This window comes from Mytilus californianus, unplaced genomic scaffold (assembly GCF_021869535.1).
Source record: "Mytilus californianus isolate M0D057914Y unplaced genomic scaffold, xbMytCali1.0.p SCAF_14, whole genome shotgun sequence".
NCBI lineage: Eukaryota > Metazoa > Mollusca > Bivalvia > Mytilida > Mytilidae > Mytilus > Mytilus californianus.
The window spans coordinates 4626053-4645129 of record NW_026262626.1 but is presented as its reverse complement, the minus strand read 5'-3'; the positions used below and the strand labels follow the sequence as shown (position 1 = coordinate 4645129).

Here is a 19077-nt window from a genome sequence, read left to right as displayed (position 1 = left end):
GTTTGTTCTAGTTCGTATAATGACAATTTAATGTCATGTTTGTTTGTGATGACCCCCCTTTTCGGGATTGCATCAGAATTATAGTTATCTCGTATCGCATGAGAATGACACATGTCAACTGAGCAATTATGTTTGGGACTTAGTTTTAAGAAATGATGTCAAAGTAACATTATGAAAATATTTTTAGTAAGCTGAAATATATATTTATTTTTTACATGTTTATGTCTTGTAAGATATTTTATTTCTGTCCCGTTTTTCAACATTTGCGTCTGGAAAGTTGAAATGTTTTAACTGAATGGTTAATTTAAATTAATTATGAAAATGGTTAAAATTAAATCAATAAAGGAAATTATTGCCCAGTTACAAACACTACCAGGGGATAATCCATAATGATTTTTTTTTCAGTTATATGTTTCAGCACATGTATAATTAACCCCAACTTTAGCCTGGTAAACTTGTTGTCTCCTTGTAAAATATAAAACATATTTAAAATGATTTCCTGCTAAAGTCTTATATTGATATAAAGTTAAAACCGTCTTGCTTCTCACTAGTCAACACTCCTGTCCTGTCAGGTTTAATTCTTATATATATGGATGAAAAATAAAAGTCCACAAAACATTAACATGGCAGCAATTGCTTTTACAGCCTTTAAAACTTTGATTTTTTTTTACAGAAGAGTGTCCACCATGCACTTGCATTACACTATAATAATAGTAGAATAGTATGATATACAAATAGATGAAAATTATATATACATGCAACCGTAATATTAATATAATATATAACAACAAACCAGTGTATTCTCTGGAACTATTATTATATTAGTATAATAGTCTAAGGTATACTGATTTGTATCACTACAATATAATAGTTATTACGGTGAGGTTGAATTTCCTGTCATTTATTCATCATCCAAGCACGAACTTGTATAAGAAAAAAAATCTCTGTAAAATAACCTCAGTTTCAGGTATAGAGATGTGATCTGTTTCTGTGACATGTGCTTTTTACAATCCACAAGAACCTGCGGTCATCCGATGTTCAGTACTTCAGTACTTTGATTGTTTTCATCAATCCAATAAGGTTATATTGCCTCTGCTTATCATGTTTTCCTCCGATCGGAATCAAATGCGGAGCTTTTGTAGAGGACTTTCCGTGCACTAGTCCACCCAATTTGCCAAGTAGTTTCAGGAAAAAAAATAAAAATGCGATTTTCCATAGGGTTTGGCAATTGAACCTATGTGCATGCAATGCCACAATGTTTACCATCCGATCAACATCAACTGAGTATCATTACTATAGGGGCTTCAAATCATCAATCTATTGTAGTCTCAAAGCAGTTCGCATTGTAGTTTCTGAGGAGGATATTAAAAAGAATGGTCATGTTTTTTTTTATCCGATCGGAACAAAATAAGGATTTGTATTTGTTTTAACGAACTTCCATACATTATCCTGCCGTGCTAGTTTCAAATAGGCCTGGTGATTTCAGAGGTGATGATGGAATAGTAAATTTTCTAACGACGGACGGTAAGTGATAACAATAGCTCGGATGGCCCTTTATTCTAAGCAAAGCGAGCTAAAAGTTTCGATTTTAAATCGAGAAGAGATCACCAGCAATCAGTAATTCACCACACCAGTAAAAATTCCATAGCAATGTGGAAGTTTGTTTATTTTGTATGACATAACATAAAGGTTGACTGGAGTATAGAATACATGGTCACCTGGAATTCACCTATCGAGTGACACACTTTTGTGACTTTTTTCAAAAGACATTTCGTATGACTTATCTAACGGCCAGGCAGTACAAGTATGTTTCCATGACTTCATTGATGTAAAACAGTGATTGCTGGCCAACTTACAAGTGCATATATTATTAGTCAATGTACAGATACACCAGAATACGAAAAGAAAGACGCAAATAGTAAGATGCATTATGACCATGTATTCCACTGGTTTTTTTGGCGGGGTTTGTTTTGCTTAATCTTTGGTTTCCATTCTATATATTGAAAACTTATGTTGTTTGTCCTTTCTTTACTATACTTGTGTTTTATGAAAGCTCCTAGCGGTGGAAAAAGAGGGGTGCTCCTCGCCAATGGAGCTGTATATGAGGGTCTGGATGGGGAGTTTTTCATTTCTGTATTCTTTTAATTTTTTAGGCCATTTTTCTCTATTCTTTATACTTTTGCCCATTATTCTCTATTTTTTATATTTAAGCACCTAATTATTCTCTATTCTTTATTTTGTTGGTCCATTTTTCTTTATTCTTTATATTTTTGCCCATTATTCGCCACACTGTAAACCCCCATCCACACCCTCGTATATGTTTACTGCACAAGACTTTTAAGAAGTCCCATTCATAACTTTGTCTTGTTGGTGCCCATCACCCGTTTTAATAATCCTAGATCCGAATCTGATTTGTACACGGACCTTGAATATACATATGAATACAAGCTATGCGAATATAAGACTGGTCTGGATCAATTTTCTTCTTATGGTAATGTTCGCGGAAATTATTACAAAATATAACTTGAGCACCTTGAACAAATTTACCCTGTATCAATTTTGCTAACAAAATTTCAAACTATGTGAACCACCTCGGTACGTTGTCTCGCTTCTACTGTGGGAGGTCATGATCTTTATCTATTATAGTTTTTGTATATAGGGAAAACATAATCATTAAGGGACAATGATGCCAATATAGAGTCGACACACAATTTCAGCAATGTTGCTATATTTGCACATCTTGTCTTGCTCTCTATTTTTGATGTTTACAAGTTTTCTTTATCTGCCTTAGCTTAGTCCGAGATTACTCTGACGTCCAACGGCTGTTTTGCCAGACAAGCTGGGGTCCTACGGCCCCAGCTTGTCTGGAAAAACAGCCGTTGGACGTCAGAGTAATCTCGGACTAGCCTTAGCTTAGGTCAAATATTGGAAATGGGTAAAATTTATCATTAAAAGGCAATAACTCCTACAAGGAGTCAACCAACAATGTCTACCATTTTTTATGAAAAATGCAAAAATTGTTAAAAATCGTGATTTAGGCCAATAACTCATATAAGGAGTCGATTGACAAGTTCCACCATGTTGACAAATATGTAGATCTTGTCCTGCTGATCATTTATATTACCATAAATGTCTCTTGATCTATTTTGGTTTTCATTGGCACTCATACCACAATCATTCAAGATAAGCAAAAAAGCCCCAAAATATGATTAAAATCAGTTTTTGTGTAAATGGACAATAGATAGATCCAGAGACATATGTGTATTCATGTCTCTGGTAGATTATAACACTCTGAGCATTTCAGCCTTGCCAGATTTCCTCTGTTCATCGCATTTTAAAGAACTTAAACAAAACTTGCACCCCCCCCAATGTCGGCCATGTTTGTCGATAAGCAGGATCACGGACATTTCTTTTTAGACTAACCACAATGATGATTGTGGTCAAGTTTGATTCCAATTGACCCAGTAGTTTCTGAGAGCTTTTTGTAACAGTGAAGGACGACGACGACGGATGGTCAAGTAAGCTTAAAGGGAATTTTCCTCCAGAAATTTCAGTCCACTATCTTTTAACATATGTGCTTAACAGTCATGGGTGCGAGACCAGAGTTCTAAACAGTTAGTTCCCAATACGTCAGGTTAATTATTGCAATAATATGACAACTGTGTGTACTTAATATGTAGTTGTGGCTGTATGTTTTATAACAAAAGTAATACCCTCACCCACATAAAAATCCAACAAATCCAAAGAAGAGAAGATGGTAGATGCCTAACATTCCTTTCTAGTCATTTTATATCATTCCATTTTTAAACAAGATTGCATATATATGCTGAAAGGTTTCCCCTGCTTAATTTGGTTTCACTGAATTTTATGATTAAAGTTTTGAAATCAATGTTTTAACTACAGACACTTGTCACTATCAAAACAAAATATTATTAATGATCCACGATTCATTAGGTGTGTGCCAAACGTCCAGTAGCAAATATTTCAGGCATATTCAGGCTGATATCAAATTAAAAATAAATCGAATTATAGGTAGATTATGGAGAGGATCGACTGAGATGAAGTCAGGGAATTTGGCGGTCACTGGGAAAATATGCGGACAAAGGAAAGGGACAGACATTTTGGCCTGTGAACCCCTCAAAGAGTTGTTGCAATGGTCCTTAACGTGCAGTGTAGAATTCTCCGTACACAAGCATCATATCTATTAATACGTCAATTTCGACCAGACGTGGCTACATATGTCTACATCCTGCACAGCAAGACAGACTGACCTCTAAAGCATATTGATTTTACTTCTAGGAGAAGTCCAGGGATGGTCATATTTTCATGTAATTTTCTATACTCCAGTATATCCTTGGGTTTCAATTATCCATGAAAATGAGGCAAAGTCCAGCTGACTAATAAATTATAGTCAACGAGAATCGGATGTAATGAGGAGAACTTCACATTGATCACTTAACTATGAAATTAGGTCAATGTAAGGTGACATCTATCAGACAAACATGAGCTCTTTACCATAATGATATAAAGTTGACCACAATAGCTTGGTACAGTAACAGTTTTTGATCATGTTGATGCTTTAATTGAACCCAGTGGCGGATCCAGGGGGGGGGGGGGGGGGGGGGGTTGGACGATCAATGCATTTGAATGGGGACATATAGTTGGAACCCCCCCCCCCCCTTTATCCTGGGTTGGGAACCCCCCATTTAAAAATGACTGGATCCACCCCTGGAACCATGAAAATAAGGTCAAGGACATTTATACATTTACATCTGTATAGATATGACATATGTAAGGATTACCCAGAGGTTTTGTTTTCACAATATAAAGCTTTATACAAAAAATTTATAGCAACCTTCAATGAGTCTTCAATGTCCCTAGGTCTCCTATTGTGCAACATTTCTTCATTGATGGATTATTGGTTGTAAACGTCCAGTGATAAATATTTCATGCATGTTCAGGACGAGAACGAATTAACAATAAATACAATAGGTAGCTATGTCCTGTAATAGAGGCTGTCTGGTATGAAGGTCAGGGAAATTTTTACTGCCACTAGAAAATGAGGATATATTGGATAAGGACAGAAAATTTGACTTGTAGTTGTAACAGGCCACCTATGGACCTATGATGGAGTTGTTGCGCGGGTTCTTCACATGCATAGAGAGTGTAGCACTCTCTTTACACGAGGAATCATACCTAATGTCCCCGTTCTGACCAGACATGGCTGCAATTGTGTACATCCCACACAGCCAAGTGAGTCATCATATTTAATGTCCCCATTCTGACCAGACATGGCTGCAATTGTGTACATCCCACACAGCCAAACGGATGTCCCATTTTGACAGGGTTTTACTGCTCGTCAGATGAAGACCTAATTGAAGACTATTCTATTCCCCAGTCTTCTTAGGGGGCCAACACTCCTTGAAGTCTTTTAAAGGTTTTACTACATGTATCACATAAACTTAACATTGATAAAGATCCATGACAATGAGGTCAAGGTCAGATAAACTCTGTTAGACAGTCATGTACAGCTTACAATTATTCCATACACCAAACTTAGATGACCTAGTACTTAAAGTATTTAATAGGACCAAATCATGATACCCTAACATTGACTAAGGGACAATCAAAATGATGTCAAGGTCAAATGATACCTGTTAGACAAACATATACACCTTACAATTGTTATATTAAAATTTTGTCTTTGGCAATTCATAATTAATGAACACCTAACATTGACTAATGAACAATCAAAATGAGGTCAAGGTCAGATGATACCTGCCAGACAGACATAGATATAGGAAGATGTGGTATGAGTGCCAATGAGACAACTCTCCATCCAAGTTACAATTTATAAAAGTAAACCATTATAGGTCAAGGTACGGCCTTCAACACAGAGCATTGGCTCACACCGAACAGCAAGCTATAAAGGGCCCCAAACAATTACTAGTGTAAAACCATTCAAACGGAAAAACCAACGGTCTAGTCTATATAAAAACGAGAAACACGTATGAACTCCATAAACAGACGACAACTACTGTAATCAGATTCCTGACTTAGGACAGGTGCAAACATTTGCAGCGGGATTAAATATATATATCAAATTGTTTAATCTTATTTTTAATACAGGTATATTGCCGGAAGCCTGGCTTATTGGTAATGTGATACCAATATTTATGAACAAGAGGTGCAAATTAGATCCAAAAAAATATAGACCGATAACTTTATTGTCGTGCTTAGGGAAAATACTAACATCTGTTCTTAATGACAGGTTTGGTTTTTTCGTTGATGAATTGAATATATTAAATAAAAATCAAGCCGGCTTCCGACATGGTTACTCTACTACTGATTATATTTTTTTTCTTTATATGCACTTTTTTAACTTCCCTGTGTTAAAAAGAAAAAGCTTGTTTGCGCTTTTGTAGATTTTGAAAAGGCTTTTGATTTTGTACACTGACGACAACTACTGTAATCAGATTCCTGACTTAGGACAGGTGCAAACATTTGCAGCGGGATTAAACGTTTTAATGGTACCAAACCTTCTCCCTTTTCTGAAACAATAGTATAACATCACAACATAGAAAAAAACACTATAAAATATCAATTGGAAGGCTGAACTCAATCAAAAAACGTAAATTAACACACAATGAACGAATAAATTTGACCTGTGACACCTGAATGCAAATACACAGTTAATAAAAAATTACAAGGGATAAATAATTAAAGTCAAAAGTAAATAAACAGGTTTAAACAAAGTTAAAGTATGATATCACTGTGAAATGTCAAACAATTTATAGAAAATCATCACTTTTGAAGAAACCTGCGTCATATTATACACAGGTAAATGAAAATAATTTTGTTGTTAAGTATACTTCTTCTTCTGTGTGTATAAAATCTTCCGTTTATGCATGTATACCTTACAATCATTCTATACATCAAATATAGTTGACCTATTGCATATAGTTTATGAAAAGAGGACTTAACCATGAAAACCTAACATTGACCAATGAACCATGAAAATGAGGTCAAGGTTAGATGATACCTGCCAGACAGACATGTACACCTTACAATCATTCTATACACCAACTATAGTTAACCTATTGCATATAGTATTTGAAAAAAAAAACAGACCAAAACACAATAAACTTTAACATTGAACTAAACTCAACATCTTTTAAGCAGTCACTGAACCATAAAAATGAAGTCAAGGACAATGGACATATGACAGACGGAAACAAAGTAACATAGGCAATCTGATTACAAGGTATGAAGCATCCAGGTCTTCTACCCTCTGAAATATAAAGCTTTATACAAATGATTTATGCCGCTGCTGGATAGTAATTCCTATGTCTCTATGACTTTCGTCACATTGAAGACAAAAATGGAGAATGGACACAAAGAGATTGCAAAGCCCTGATGGTACATATTGCATAGTACATGTATCTTCTAGGCTATATCTGTAAAGTATCTCTGTCATTACTTGAAAATGAAAATGTCTTAATTTTAAGATACACAATATTTAGATTTGTTCCTGCATTGGGCCAGCTGTGTACACCAAATAACCATCACATATTTACACATAGTATTTAAAAGACCAATTCAGTCAGGAACAGAATATTTAATATATTTCTATTAAATAATTTTTGAGCAATGTAGGCAAAGGCAGTTGAGGGACTTTTTCCACTAGATTTCTGTCAATAGATTTGTAAATAGCAACTCTAGCATTTTGCTTTAAACTTCTTGGATTTTCTGCCAGACTGTTTAGAATTTGTAGGAAAGATTTTCCTGTTGCACCAAGTGGATGAAAATGGGACATAACTCTGGCAGTATTTAGACAGTTATACAGAATATCATGTGACATAGTGTTGTAGAATAACAACAGAAGTTCCTGAGCATTTCCATTCTGGAATATATTATCCATGTCTTTAACTTCATGGATATAATGACTCACAGCTTGTGTGTCTTGCTTTTTCAGAAATATTGAACTTTGTGAATGACAAATGATAGGTTCTGATGGATAAGGTTCAAGATCCGGGTCAGCACCCCATGCAAACAATGTTTTCAGCCATGTGTGGATTTCAATGAAGTCTTCTGGTATTGCAGCCATTTCAGTTAAACGGACAAATTCAATTAATGAATTTCCACTGCCTCCTTGCAAATGCTGACTTTTTCTATCTGTTACAAAATTTGGGTTTAGACCATTCTTCAGAAACGTCTCTAGTAAACAGTTTACAAGTGATGAAAATTTACGCCTTGTATCACCAAAAATGGATGAATTGTTTTCAGAAATGGTAAAGAAACGAGCTGCAATTTTTGCTAACATGGTAGATCCACCATGACAAAATTTCTGCGTTTTAGCTCCATTTTCCAGTAACAAGTGTACAATGTTTATTATTTCCATACTTTGTACACACAAATTTTCAATGTTGTCTTTCAATAAACATTGCATCATGAGAAATAAAGGTGTATGACCTTCAAGACATGATTTATTCAAGTCTGACCCTCGGTGAAGCAAAACTTTCAAGGCACTACATAAATGGCCATAATCATTCTTATAACTGTATGTTGAACTAATAGACAATCTAATACATTGGCATTGCTCATACTCCGGTATGCAAGACTTTAGAGCTATATGCATTAATTTTCCCAAGGGGTGAAGTCCATGATTATTCTGACTCCCAGGATCTGCATTAAATTTCAGCAATAAATCAAGGGTATTGACAACTTGGTTTTGGTAATCTGGTTGTAACTGAGGCCGTGAACATTTCAGTAAGACCTCGTCTGGGTGTGTTAGGCTCCCTCCTATGTAAGATACATGTGATACTAACACATGAAGAGGAGTTTCTCCATTATTGTTCTTGCAGTTTATCAATTGTTCAAGGCCAGTTGTCAATAAATATTTTGTAGTGTCAAAAATTGTGAATAATCCATCAACATCATTGCGATATAGTCTATGAAGAGCCGTCTCTCCAATACTGGATACAATTTTTACATCAGCGCCAAATTCAATCAAAGTCTTTGAGCACACTCTTCCCCAAACTACTGCAAGTAAAAGGGGTGTGTCTTTGTTTACATCCATTGAATTGACAATTGATGGATTTTTACAAAGAATTTTCCCTATACATTTGCTTGCTCCTTTACGACATGCAAAATGAAGAAGATCAACCATTTCAGGAGTTATCTCCCCTTTAGTGATCATGTGATTTAGAAGTAATGTGAAGCATGATACCCTGTCGCTTGCTATTGCCCAATTAATCGGTAATAACTGATTCATATTGCACTTGTAGACTGGTTGATCGAGTAGCCAAAGCCACTTTTTATGAGCAACTGGTTGATGAGGATTAGGATAACAGATCCCTGCTGAAAAATTACTGTCCATACCATTATTTAGAAGGTGTTGTAGAATTGTCAATTCTCCTTGAAATGCTGCCAGATGAACAGGATGACTGCAACATTTGTAATCATGATGACCGTGCCATCTCAACAAACTTAAAGCCAAATCTTTATTTCCATTTATAATTGCAAACTGTAGAAGATTGCACCCAGTTGCCTGGTCATTAACACTGAGCACATCTTCATTCAGCGGAAATGAAGATACAAGTTCCTTAATGTCAAACTCAGACTGACGAACATCATTTTTACGCTTCAGAAGATAAAATATTCTCAGTACTTTCAGTTCTGTTTCTGTGGATATTGGTTGCAGGGTTTGTTTTCCTATGATTACTTTAATGGGCCAAACTGTTCCTAGATACTGATTGAGTAGTTGTAAACAATTGTATGTCAAATGTACAATTGTTGCCATGATGGTAAATTTTCATCGAAGAATTCTTCATTACTTACACTTAATCTGATACCCTGAAACAAAATAAAATGAAAGAATAAGAATGATATTTTCACACAATACATGATTGACTATATAAATAGGAAGATGTGGTATGACTTCAAATGAGAAAACTCTCCACCAGAGACCAACTGACGTAAAAGTTATAAATAAGTTAACATACCCATAATTCATTATAACTTTTGTACCAGTAAAAACTAGATATCATTGAGATTGGAGCCACCTCTGTGTGCCCCGCTGTGAACAATGTGTGGTAAAAAATTTGTATCTTTATCATTGGACATGGGGTTTTCAACTGAAACCGAAGTTTAATCCCTTGACCTTTGACCTAGGAAGTTGTTCATAAATTATGACACACCCTCTGGTGTTGGTTTATATACATGTCAAGTACAAACTTTGAAATCATAACGTTCTCAAGATATAGAGCAGACACTATCTTTACCATAGGACATGGTGTTGTCAACTAAAACCAAAGTTTTTGACCTTGACATTTGACCTAGAAATTTGTACATACCCGGTACATTATGACACACCCTCTGGTGTTGGTTAATATACATGTCAAGTATAAACTTTGAAATCATAAGGGTACTCAAGATATAGAGCGGATACAATCTTTACCATAGGACATGGGGTTGTCAACTAAAACCAAAGTTTTTGACCTTGACCTTTGACCTAGGAAGTTGTACATACATTATGACACACCCTCTGGTGTTGGTTAATATACATGTCAAGTATAAACTTTGAAATCATAACGGTTCTCAATATATAGAGCGATCATGATCTTTACCATAGGACATGGGGTGGTCAACTAAAACCAAAGTTTTAGACCTTGACCTTTGACCTAGGAATTTGTACATACATTATGACATACCCTCTGGTGTTGGTTAATATACATGTCAAGTATAAACTTTGAAATCATAACGGTTCTCAAGATATAGAGTGGACACGATCTTTACCATAGGACATGGGGTTGTCAACTGAAACCAAAGTTTTTGACCTTGACCTTTGACCTAGGAAGCTGTACATACATTATGACACACCCTCTGGTGTTGGTTAATATACATGTCAAGTATAAACTTTGAAATCATAACGGTTCTCTAGATATAGAGCGGACACAATTTGTTACATACATAGGACAGACGGACGAACGGACGGACAGACTGATCACTATAAGGTGTCCGCCATTCGGCGGGGACCTAATAATAAATGTTCATATCAGCAACTTTTTAGTTCATCTTCAAAGGTAGGAAACTTAACAACTTAAAAGATTGCAGCACAACTGAAATGCATATGTCCCCTGCTGCTTTGTAACTGTGCAATAAAATTATCTCAAGAGTAGACAGAGGAACAACAGTGTACAAGACTAGCATGATCATGATGTTATATTATTTATATAATTTACCTAATCACTGAATTGTATAAACTACAAGAAAAAAAATCACCATTATGGTCCATATATATAAAACAAGCCATAGTATCAAAAGTTACAACCATTCATGAAATGCTTGCATGCATAAAACAAGAGTGCACACGGCAAAATGTCTCGCCTGCTTTTCTACTGACCATTGATTTATATTGTTTAAAGATAAAGGTTTTAGTAAAAGTATCACATAAACTTAACATTTTTAAAGATCTATGAGAATGAGATCAAGGTCAGATAAATTCTGTCAGATAGACATATACACCTTACATTTTTTTAAATACCAAATATAGTTGACCTATTGCTTATGGTAATTGAAAAACAGACAAAAACACAAAAACTTAACATTGACCAATGAACCATGAAAATGGGGTCAAGGTCAGATTATACCTGCCAGACAGACATGTACACCTTAAGGTCATTCCATACACAAAATATGGCTGACCTATTACTATTAGCATTTGAAAAACAGACCAAAACACAAAAACTTAACATTGACCAATGAACCATGAAAATGAGGTCAAAGTCCGATGATACCTGTCAGACAGACATGTACACCTTACAATTATTCCATACACTTAACATTGACAAATGAACCATGAAAATGAGGTCAAGGTCAGATGATACCTGTCAGATAGACATGTACACCTTACAATCATTCCATACACCACATATAGTTGACCTAGGCTACTGCTTATAGCATTTGAGAAACGGACTTATAAATCATGTAACTTTAACCTTGATCACTGATCCATGAAATAAGGTTGAGGTCAGGTGAACCCTGTCTAGTGGACATGTAGACGTTGCAAGGAACCCATATATACCAAATATATAGTTATCCTATTACTCATAATAAGTGAGAAATTCACATGACAAAAAAACTATAATTTTTTTCAAGCAGTTGCTGAACCATCATGCATGAAAATGAGGTCAAGGACAATGGACATATGACATACAGAAACTTCGTACATAAGGTATCTGCATACAAGATATAAAGCATCAATTGCAAGGTCTTCTACCTTCTGAAATATGAAGCTTTATACAAATAGTTTACGCTGCCGCCGCCGGATAGTAATACCTACGTCTCGCATATTGCAACAAAAGACTCGACAAAAACCAATTGTATTGATCGAACATAAAGTTTTAATATAGATAAATGGAAAAATCATCAAAACAAAGTGGATATACAAGACACAGATACCATATAACGATAATAATACATTTAGTTTTTATAGTTTGACCCTCTGTTCTCTGTTATTGTAATAGTGTATGGATAAAAGCTAGTACACATTGATTAAGTGAAAATAAGTTAAACAAATTTAAAGAATATTTACTAAAAAAACAAACTCCAAAATAAAAAGGGGTCTCCATGCACTAAGCAACTGTGGTATTTATAGGAGTGTAAACTACATAAAATGACAAACTGTTGTTTCTCTGTCACTCTTGAGACAATTTTTTGAACAGTTACAAAGCAGCAGGGGTCATTTCAGTAATGCAGCAATTTGTTAATATCATACTCTGCAACATAGTGTCAGATCAAATCGCAAGAAGTATGATCCCCTACATTCAATAAAAATCCATACCCATTCTGCACTTATGTTTTTTCCATATAAAAAAGAATGAAATATTTGTGCTATTTCATTCTACAGAATATTTGTCAGTCAATAGTTTCAAAGACTATTACCCCGGTCAATAGTTTTATAAACATATTTCCTGTACTTTTTCATACTAATTTTTCATTGGACAACAATGACGTCATTGACTATTCTGCTTGGATTTGTGCGCTTGGCAACGTTAAACTCTGAAATATCATAAACAGTATAATCTGTATGTGTCTGTCGTCATAATTTCAAATTAATATATTACTTACCAGAAGCAATTAAAAAAGAAAAAGAAAATCTATGTGACATATTTTAAGAAACTAAAACATAACAAATGTATGGTACGGGGGTGTCGTCATCTTCATAATCAGGAATTGCTTACGGTAATACAATGTATATGATAGCTAGCGTTTATTATATGCACTTATTATATGCACGAGAATTTTTACAAAAGGATTCCTGGTCTTGATTACAGTAAATAAAATATTGACAAATACCACACGAGCAAACAAAATAAAATGCTCCACAGGGCGCAGCTTGATACGACCGCAGAGGTCGAACCCTGAACAGTTGGGGCAAGTATGGACACAACATTCAAGCTTGATACAGCTCTGAATTTGGATTGTGATTAAATATTTGACACAGCATAGGTTTCTGACACAGAATGAATGTGGCCTAAGAACTTAAAAATTTTAAATTGGACATTCAACTATTATGGTCCAATATCCAAAATCTAAATACATGGTTAGATTCAGCATATCAAAGAACCCCAAGAATTCAATTTTTGATGAAATCAAACAAAGTTTAATTTTGGACCCTTTTGACCTCAATGTGGACAAAGTTGATAATGGGGCCCAAAAATCAAAAATCTAAATACATGGTTAGATTCAGCATATCAAAGAACCCCATATATTCAATTTTTCTTGAAATCAAACAAAGTTTAATTTTGGACCCCGATTTGGACCAACTTGAAAACTGGGCCCATAATCAAAAATCTAAATACATGTTTAGATTCAGCATATCAAAGAACCCTAAGAATTCAGTTTTTGTTAAAATCAAACTAAGTTTAATTTTGGACCCTTTGGACCTTAATGTAGACCAATTTGAAAACAGAACCAAAAATTAAGAATCTAAATACACGGTTAGATTCGGCATATCAAAGAACCCCAATAATTCAATTTTTGATGAAATCAAACAACGTTTAATTTTGGACCCTTTGGACCTCATTGTGGACCAATTTAAAAACAGGGCCCAAAATCCAAAAACTTAATACACGGTTAGAATCAGCATATTAAAGAACCCCAAGAATTCAAGAATAAAACCCCATTGAAATTGGTCAAGAAATAAGCAATTTATACGAAGTATCTTCTTTTGCACAATACTGTGCAATTGAATATTTCTTGCTATTGCGCAATACTGTACAATTGACAATTTCTTGCTATTGCGCAATATTGTGCTATTGGATATTTCTTGCTATTGCACAATACTGTGCAATGGAAGATTTCTTGCTATTGCGCAATACTGTGCAACTGAAGATTTCTTGCTATTGTGCAATACTGTGCAATTGAAAATTTCTTGCTATTGCACAATACTTAAATAATTTACACATCCTGTTTGGTGTGTATCTCCTACCATATCATTATTATTTGCTTTTAAATATAAAACAGAAATAACCAACTTAAAATGGAAATTTTAAAAGAAAAAAAAAAGGAAACCCCCCCCCCCCCCCCCAAATTTTTTGAACCCCCTTATGATTCATCACTCCCAAACTCAATCCCAGCCTTCCCTTTGTGGTATGGTACCTTGCAGTACAATTTCAGAGAGATCCATACACTTGAACACAAGTTATTGTCTGGAAACTAGAAAAATGCTTATTTTTGGCCCCTTTTTGGCCCCTTATTCCTAAACGTTTTGGGCAATTACCCCCAAACTCAATTCCAGCTTTCCCTTTGTGATATGGAACCTTGTAGTACAATTTCAGAAAGATCCATACACTTACACACAAGTTATTATCTTGAAACTAGAAAAATGCTTGTTTTTTGCCCCTTTTTGGGCCCCTAATTCCTAATATTTTGAGGCAATTACCCCCAAAATCAATCCCAGCATTCCCTGTGTGATATGGAACCTTGTGGTACAATTTCAGAGCAATCCATACACTTGAACACAAGTTATTGTCTGGAAACTAGAAAATGCTTATTTTTGGCCCCTTTTTGGCCCCTAATTCCTAAACGTTTTGGGCAATTACCCCCAAACTCAATTCCAGCTTTCCCTTTGTGATATGGAACCTTGTAGTACAATTTCAGAAAGATCCATACACTTACACACAAGTTATTGTCATGAAACTAGAAAAATGCTTGTTTTTTGCCCCTTTTTTTGCCCCTAATTCCTAATATTTTGAGGCAATTACCCCCAAAATTAATCCCAGCATTCCCTGTGTGATATGGAACCTTGTGGTACAATGTCAGAGAGATCCATACACTAAGACACAAGTTATGTCTGGAAGTTACAAAAATGCTTATTTTTGGCCCCTAATTCCTTAACTGTTGGTACCATAACCCCCAAAATCAATCCCAATCTTCCTTTTGTGGTATTGAACCTTATGGTAAAATTTCATAGAGAACCATTCACTTAAACTAAAGTTAGAGTGCGAAAACCAATGTGTCTTCGGACGACGCCAGACGACGACGACGACGACGACGCCAACGTCATACCAATATACGACCGCAAAAATTTTTTGCGGTCGTATAAAAACCTGATAGTTCACCTTGTGCATGTTTATGTGACTATTTGGATTCTTTTTCAAAGTGGTATATGTAGTCTTTTTAGAATGTTGTTTTGTTCGGTATAATAAAACACTTACTGACTGGTTATGAGTGTAATTTAGCAAGTTTGTTGTCCGTTTGAAACTAACTATTGCCCTAGGCTTCGCCTCGAGCAATAGTTAGTATCTCAGGGACAACAAACTTGCTATTACCCTCATAACCAGTCAATAGGTGTATAATATAACATTGAGGTATAAAAGCACAAAAATTTGGGAGACAAGTGCCTGTCACCCGACAGATCTGAAAAGGGCTCACATGTTACAACTCATCACTGTCAAGCTGCTGACCAAATATGCATTCTATTTTAATGTTAAGTAGTTTCTAATAAAAGTGTGATGAAAATATGTGTTGGATGAATGCAGGGACAATGTGATTGCAATAGAGGAGTTTCCAATTTTCGCATTATGAATGAACTGCCCCAGTTGCCTGAGGTTTTTTTGCGGAAAATGCATTCGACACAGGACATTGCGAGGTGTAGATATTTGCTTTGTGATGTCAAATTTTTCTGGGTAAAATGCAATAACTGAAATATTGTGTGTAGGTTTAATCATGATAGTCCTCTCTCCTACATGTAGCATGATAAAGGTATACAAAAATCAAAAACAGGTTTTTATAGTTGTACTAGTGATGTTCTGAAAATCGACTATATATTCTAATCAATTGATTATTGAAATTTGTTTTCATGTTTAAGTAATCAATAATGAATTATAATTTTTTTTTATTAATCAATCATTATTTTCAGTTATTCATAATCTAGATAATAGATATTAATGTTAGTTAATAAAATTCTATATAATGTAATTTTTTTTACGGAAGCCTTTAGTCACCTTTTGTAAATTTAAGGAATGCCATTATCGGTTAAACACTTATAAAGTATCCATTTAAAGTATTCATTTTGTACATATATAGCTTTTAGCAGTGCAGTACATGTACATGTACTCTGTATTTATAAATAGATCTGTAGGTTTGTGTAATTCTACAACAAAACTATACATGTCGTGCACAGGTTTTGCATATGGAAAAGTGTGTTACTGATTCGTACATTATTTGCATAAAAAATTAAAACTGATTATTATCCAAAATCAAATCAAGCAAATTGGGGCAGGTCTGTCTAATTTAAATGGATCATAACTTTCCAGCTGATTCCAAACACTAAGTTCTACCACAACTTAAGAGTCTACACATACACCTAAGGGTCGCAGGCACTTGTCTCTGATTTTTTTTACCTATAAACCTCAACAAAAGTGCACACGCTGGAAATGTCTCACCTGCATTACTTTTCAATTATTTCTATGTTGAACGTTCTAAATAATAACCATGATAACATTTTCTTTCTAAAGAGGTCAAGGTCAGATGAACCCTTCCAGACAGACATGTTCACCTTACAATCATTCCATATACCAAATTTAGTTGATCTATTACTTAAAGTACTTTTGAAAAGGACCTTACAACAGAAACTTAACACTGACCAATGAACCATGAAATTGAGGTCAAGGACAGATGACACCTGCAAGACAGACATGTACACCTTATAATCATTCCAAGCACCAAATATAGTCGACTTGCTGCTTACAGTATCTGAGAAACAGACATAATCCTGTAACTTTAACCTTGATCACTGATCCATGAAATAAAGTCGAGGTCAAGTGAACCCTGTCTGACGGACATGTAGACCTTGCAAGGAACCCATATACCAAATATAGTTATCCTAATTCTCATAATAAGTGAGAAATTCACATAACAAAACTAAAGGCTCTTAAGAGCATGTGTCGCTCACCTAGGTCAATGTGCATCTTCTTTCGTAGTTGTCAAGATAGTAGGCAAAAACGCAAAAAAAAATGGTAAATATCATCATTAAAGAGCAATAACTCCAACAAGGAGTTGTCGGACAATTTCGTCCATTTTGACTTTCAAGTAGATCTTGTCTTGCTGATCATTTTTGCTTCTTTGAGTTTCTATAATCTATTAAAAATTTTAAGATATAAGGCAAAACGCAAACAAATTGGTAAAAATTGTCATCAAAGACCAATAATTCCAACCAGGAGTTGTCGGACAATTTCGTCCATTTTGACTTTCAAGTAGATCTTGTCTTGCTGATCAGTTTTGCTTATTTAAGTTTATATCTATCTATTATAACTTTTAAGATATAAGGCAGAAACACAAAAAATTGTAAAAATCGTCATCAAAGGGCAAAACTTTAATAAGGAGTCGTCCGACAAATTCCTCCATATAAGTTGTATTACTCAATTTTAGATCATGTCTTGCTGTTAAGTTTTGCTTATTTAAGTGTCTGACTATCTATTATAATTTAAAGATATAAGGCAAAACCCTAAAAAATTGGTAAAAATCACCATTTATGGGCAATAACTCCTATAAGAAGTCGTCTTGACAGTTTTGATGTAAATAGGCGATAGGTAGATCTCAACACATCTCTGCCCATGTCAGATTTTCTTAACTAGAGCGGCTTTCAAGATTATAGACAAAACATGCATTTTACCCCCTGTGTTCTATTTTTAGCCATGGTGGCAATGTTGGTTGGCAAGCGGGGTCATCGGACACATCTTTTAAACAAGATTCCCCAATGATGATTGTGGCTATGTTTGGTTAAATTTGGCCCAATAGCTTTTGAGGAGAAGATTTTTTTTAAGTTAACGGACGACGACGGACGCCAAGTGATGAGAAAAGCTCACTTGGCCCTTTGGTTTTTTCTTGGTAAAGTGCAAATAATAGAATATGGTACGTACAAATCCGAAATACAGGACCAAAAAACTACGGAGTCCCCAAATAAACAACATTAATTAAATAAACTAAAATATCGCCCACTTTTTATTTACAAATGTATAAATAGATGTTTTTCTCATACTGAACCTGGCATTTACCTGTCATGGACTTGATCTGTAAACGTGGTAATTCTGGTCGCTGTGCAATGCCACTTACCTTAAATTAAAAAAAAATTACGTTTCACTCACCTGATAAATTTTATTTGTACTTCTCAACACGACAAGCTCTAATGACCTTCCCCTTGTTTACCCTGGCACGACTTCCTGTTTTTGGTAATAGAGAGCTCATGATCAGTCATCCCTGACCCAGATATTTTTTTTAACGATTCCACACAAATATCACGCGTGGTGTATTGTTTCCTCGTCGGAAGGCTATATGTGTTATCTTTGAACGAGGACGAAGTAGCTATCTATGATATCTCATTCTCTAGTACAGATAACAATAAAAAGAGAGCTAAAAGGGTTACATGACGTTCTAAATTTTTTTTTTTTTTTGGGGGGGGGGGTCTTCATTTCTGAACTCTATAACCTTTCAGGTCTCTATTCTCTACATTTTTAGTCAGTAACTCTCTATTTTGTTGATTTTAACACTCCATTATCTCTATTCTTTATA

General features: G+C 34.9%; 1 protein-coding gene across 2 annotated transcripts; it reads right to left on the bottom strand.

Annotated features, from left to right (window-relative positions):
* Positions 1-7598: 7598 nt before the first annotated feature.
* LOC127724054 (serine/threonine-protein phosphatase 6 regulatory ankyrin repeat subunit B-like) lies at positions 7599-18785 on the bottom strand. 2 transcript variants are annotated; one of them, XM_052230832.1, is made up of 2 exons: positions 18654-18785; positions 7599-9855 (listed from the first exon to the last, which is right to left on the bottom strand). In XM_052230832.1, the coding sequence occupies exon 2, from the start codon at positions 9800-9802 to the stop codon at positions 7619-7621; it is 2184 nt and encodes a 727-aa protein (XP_052086792.1). In that variant the 5' UTR covers positions 9803-9855; positions 18654-18785; the 3' UTR covers positions 7599-7618. The 2 variants fall into 2 exon arrangements, with proteins under 2 accessions (XP_052086792.1, XP_052086793.1); XM_052230833.1 differs by lacking the exon at positions 18654-18785 and adding an exon at positions 18564-18616.
* Positions 18786-19077: the final 292 nt, after the last annotated feature.

Bases quoted from the DNA above. Each gene is read 5' to 3' on its own strand.
- LOC127724054 (XM_052230832.1), bottom strand. From the start codon at position 9,802: ATGGCAACAATTGTACATTTGACATACAATTGTTTACAACTACTCAAT.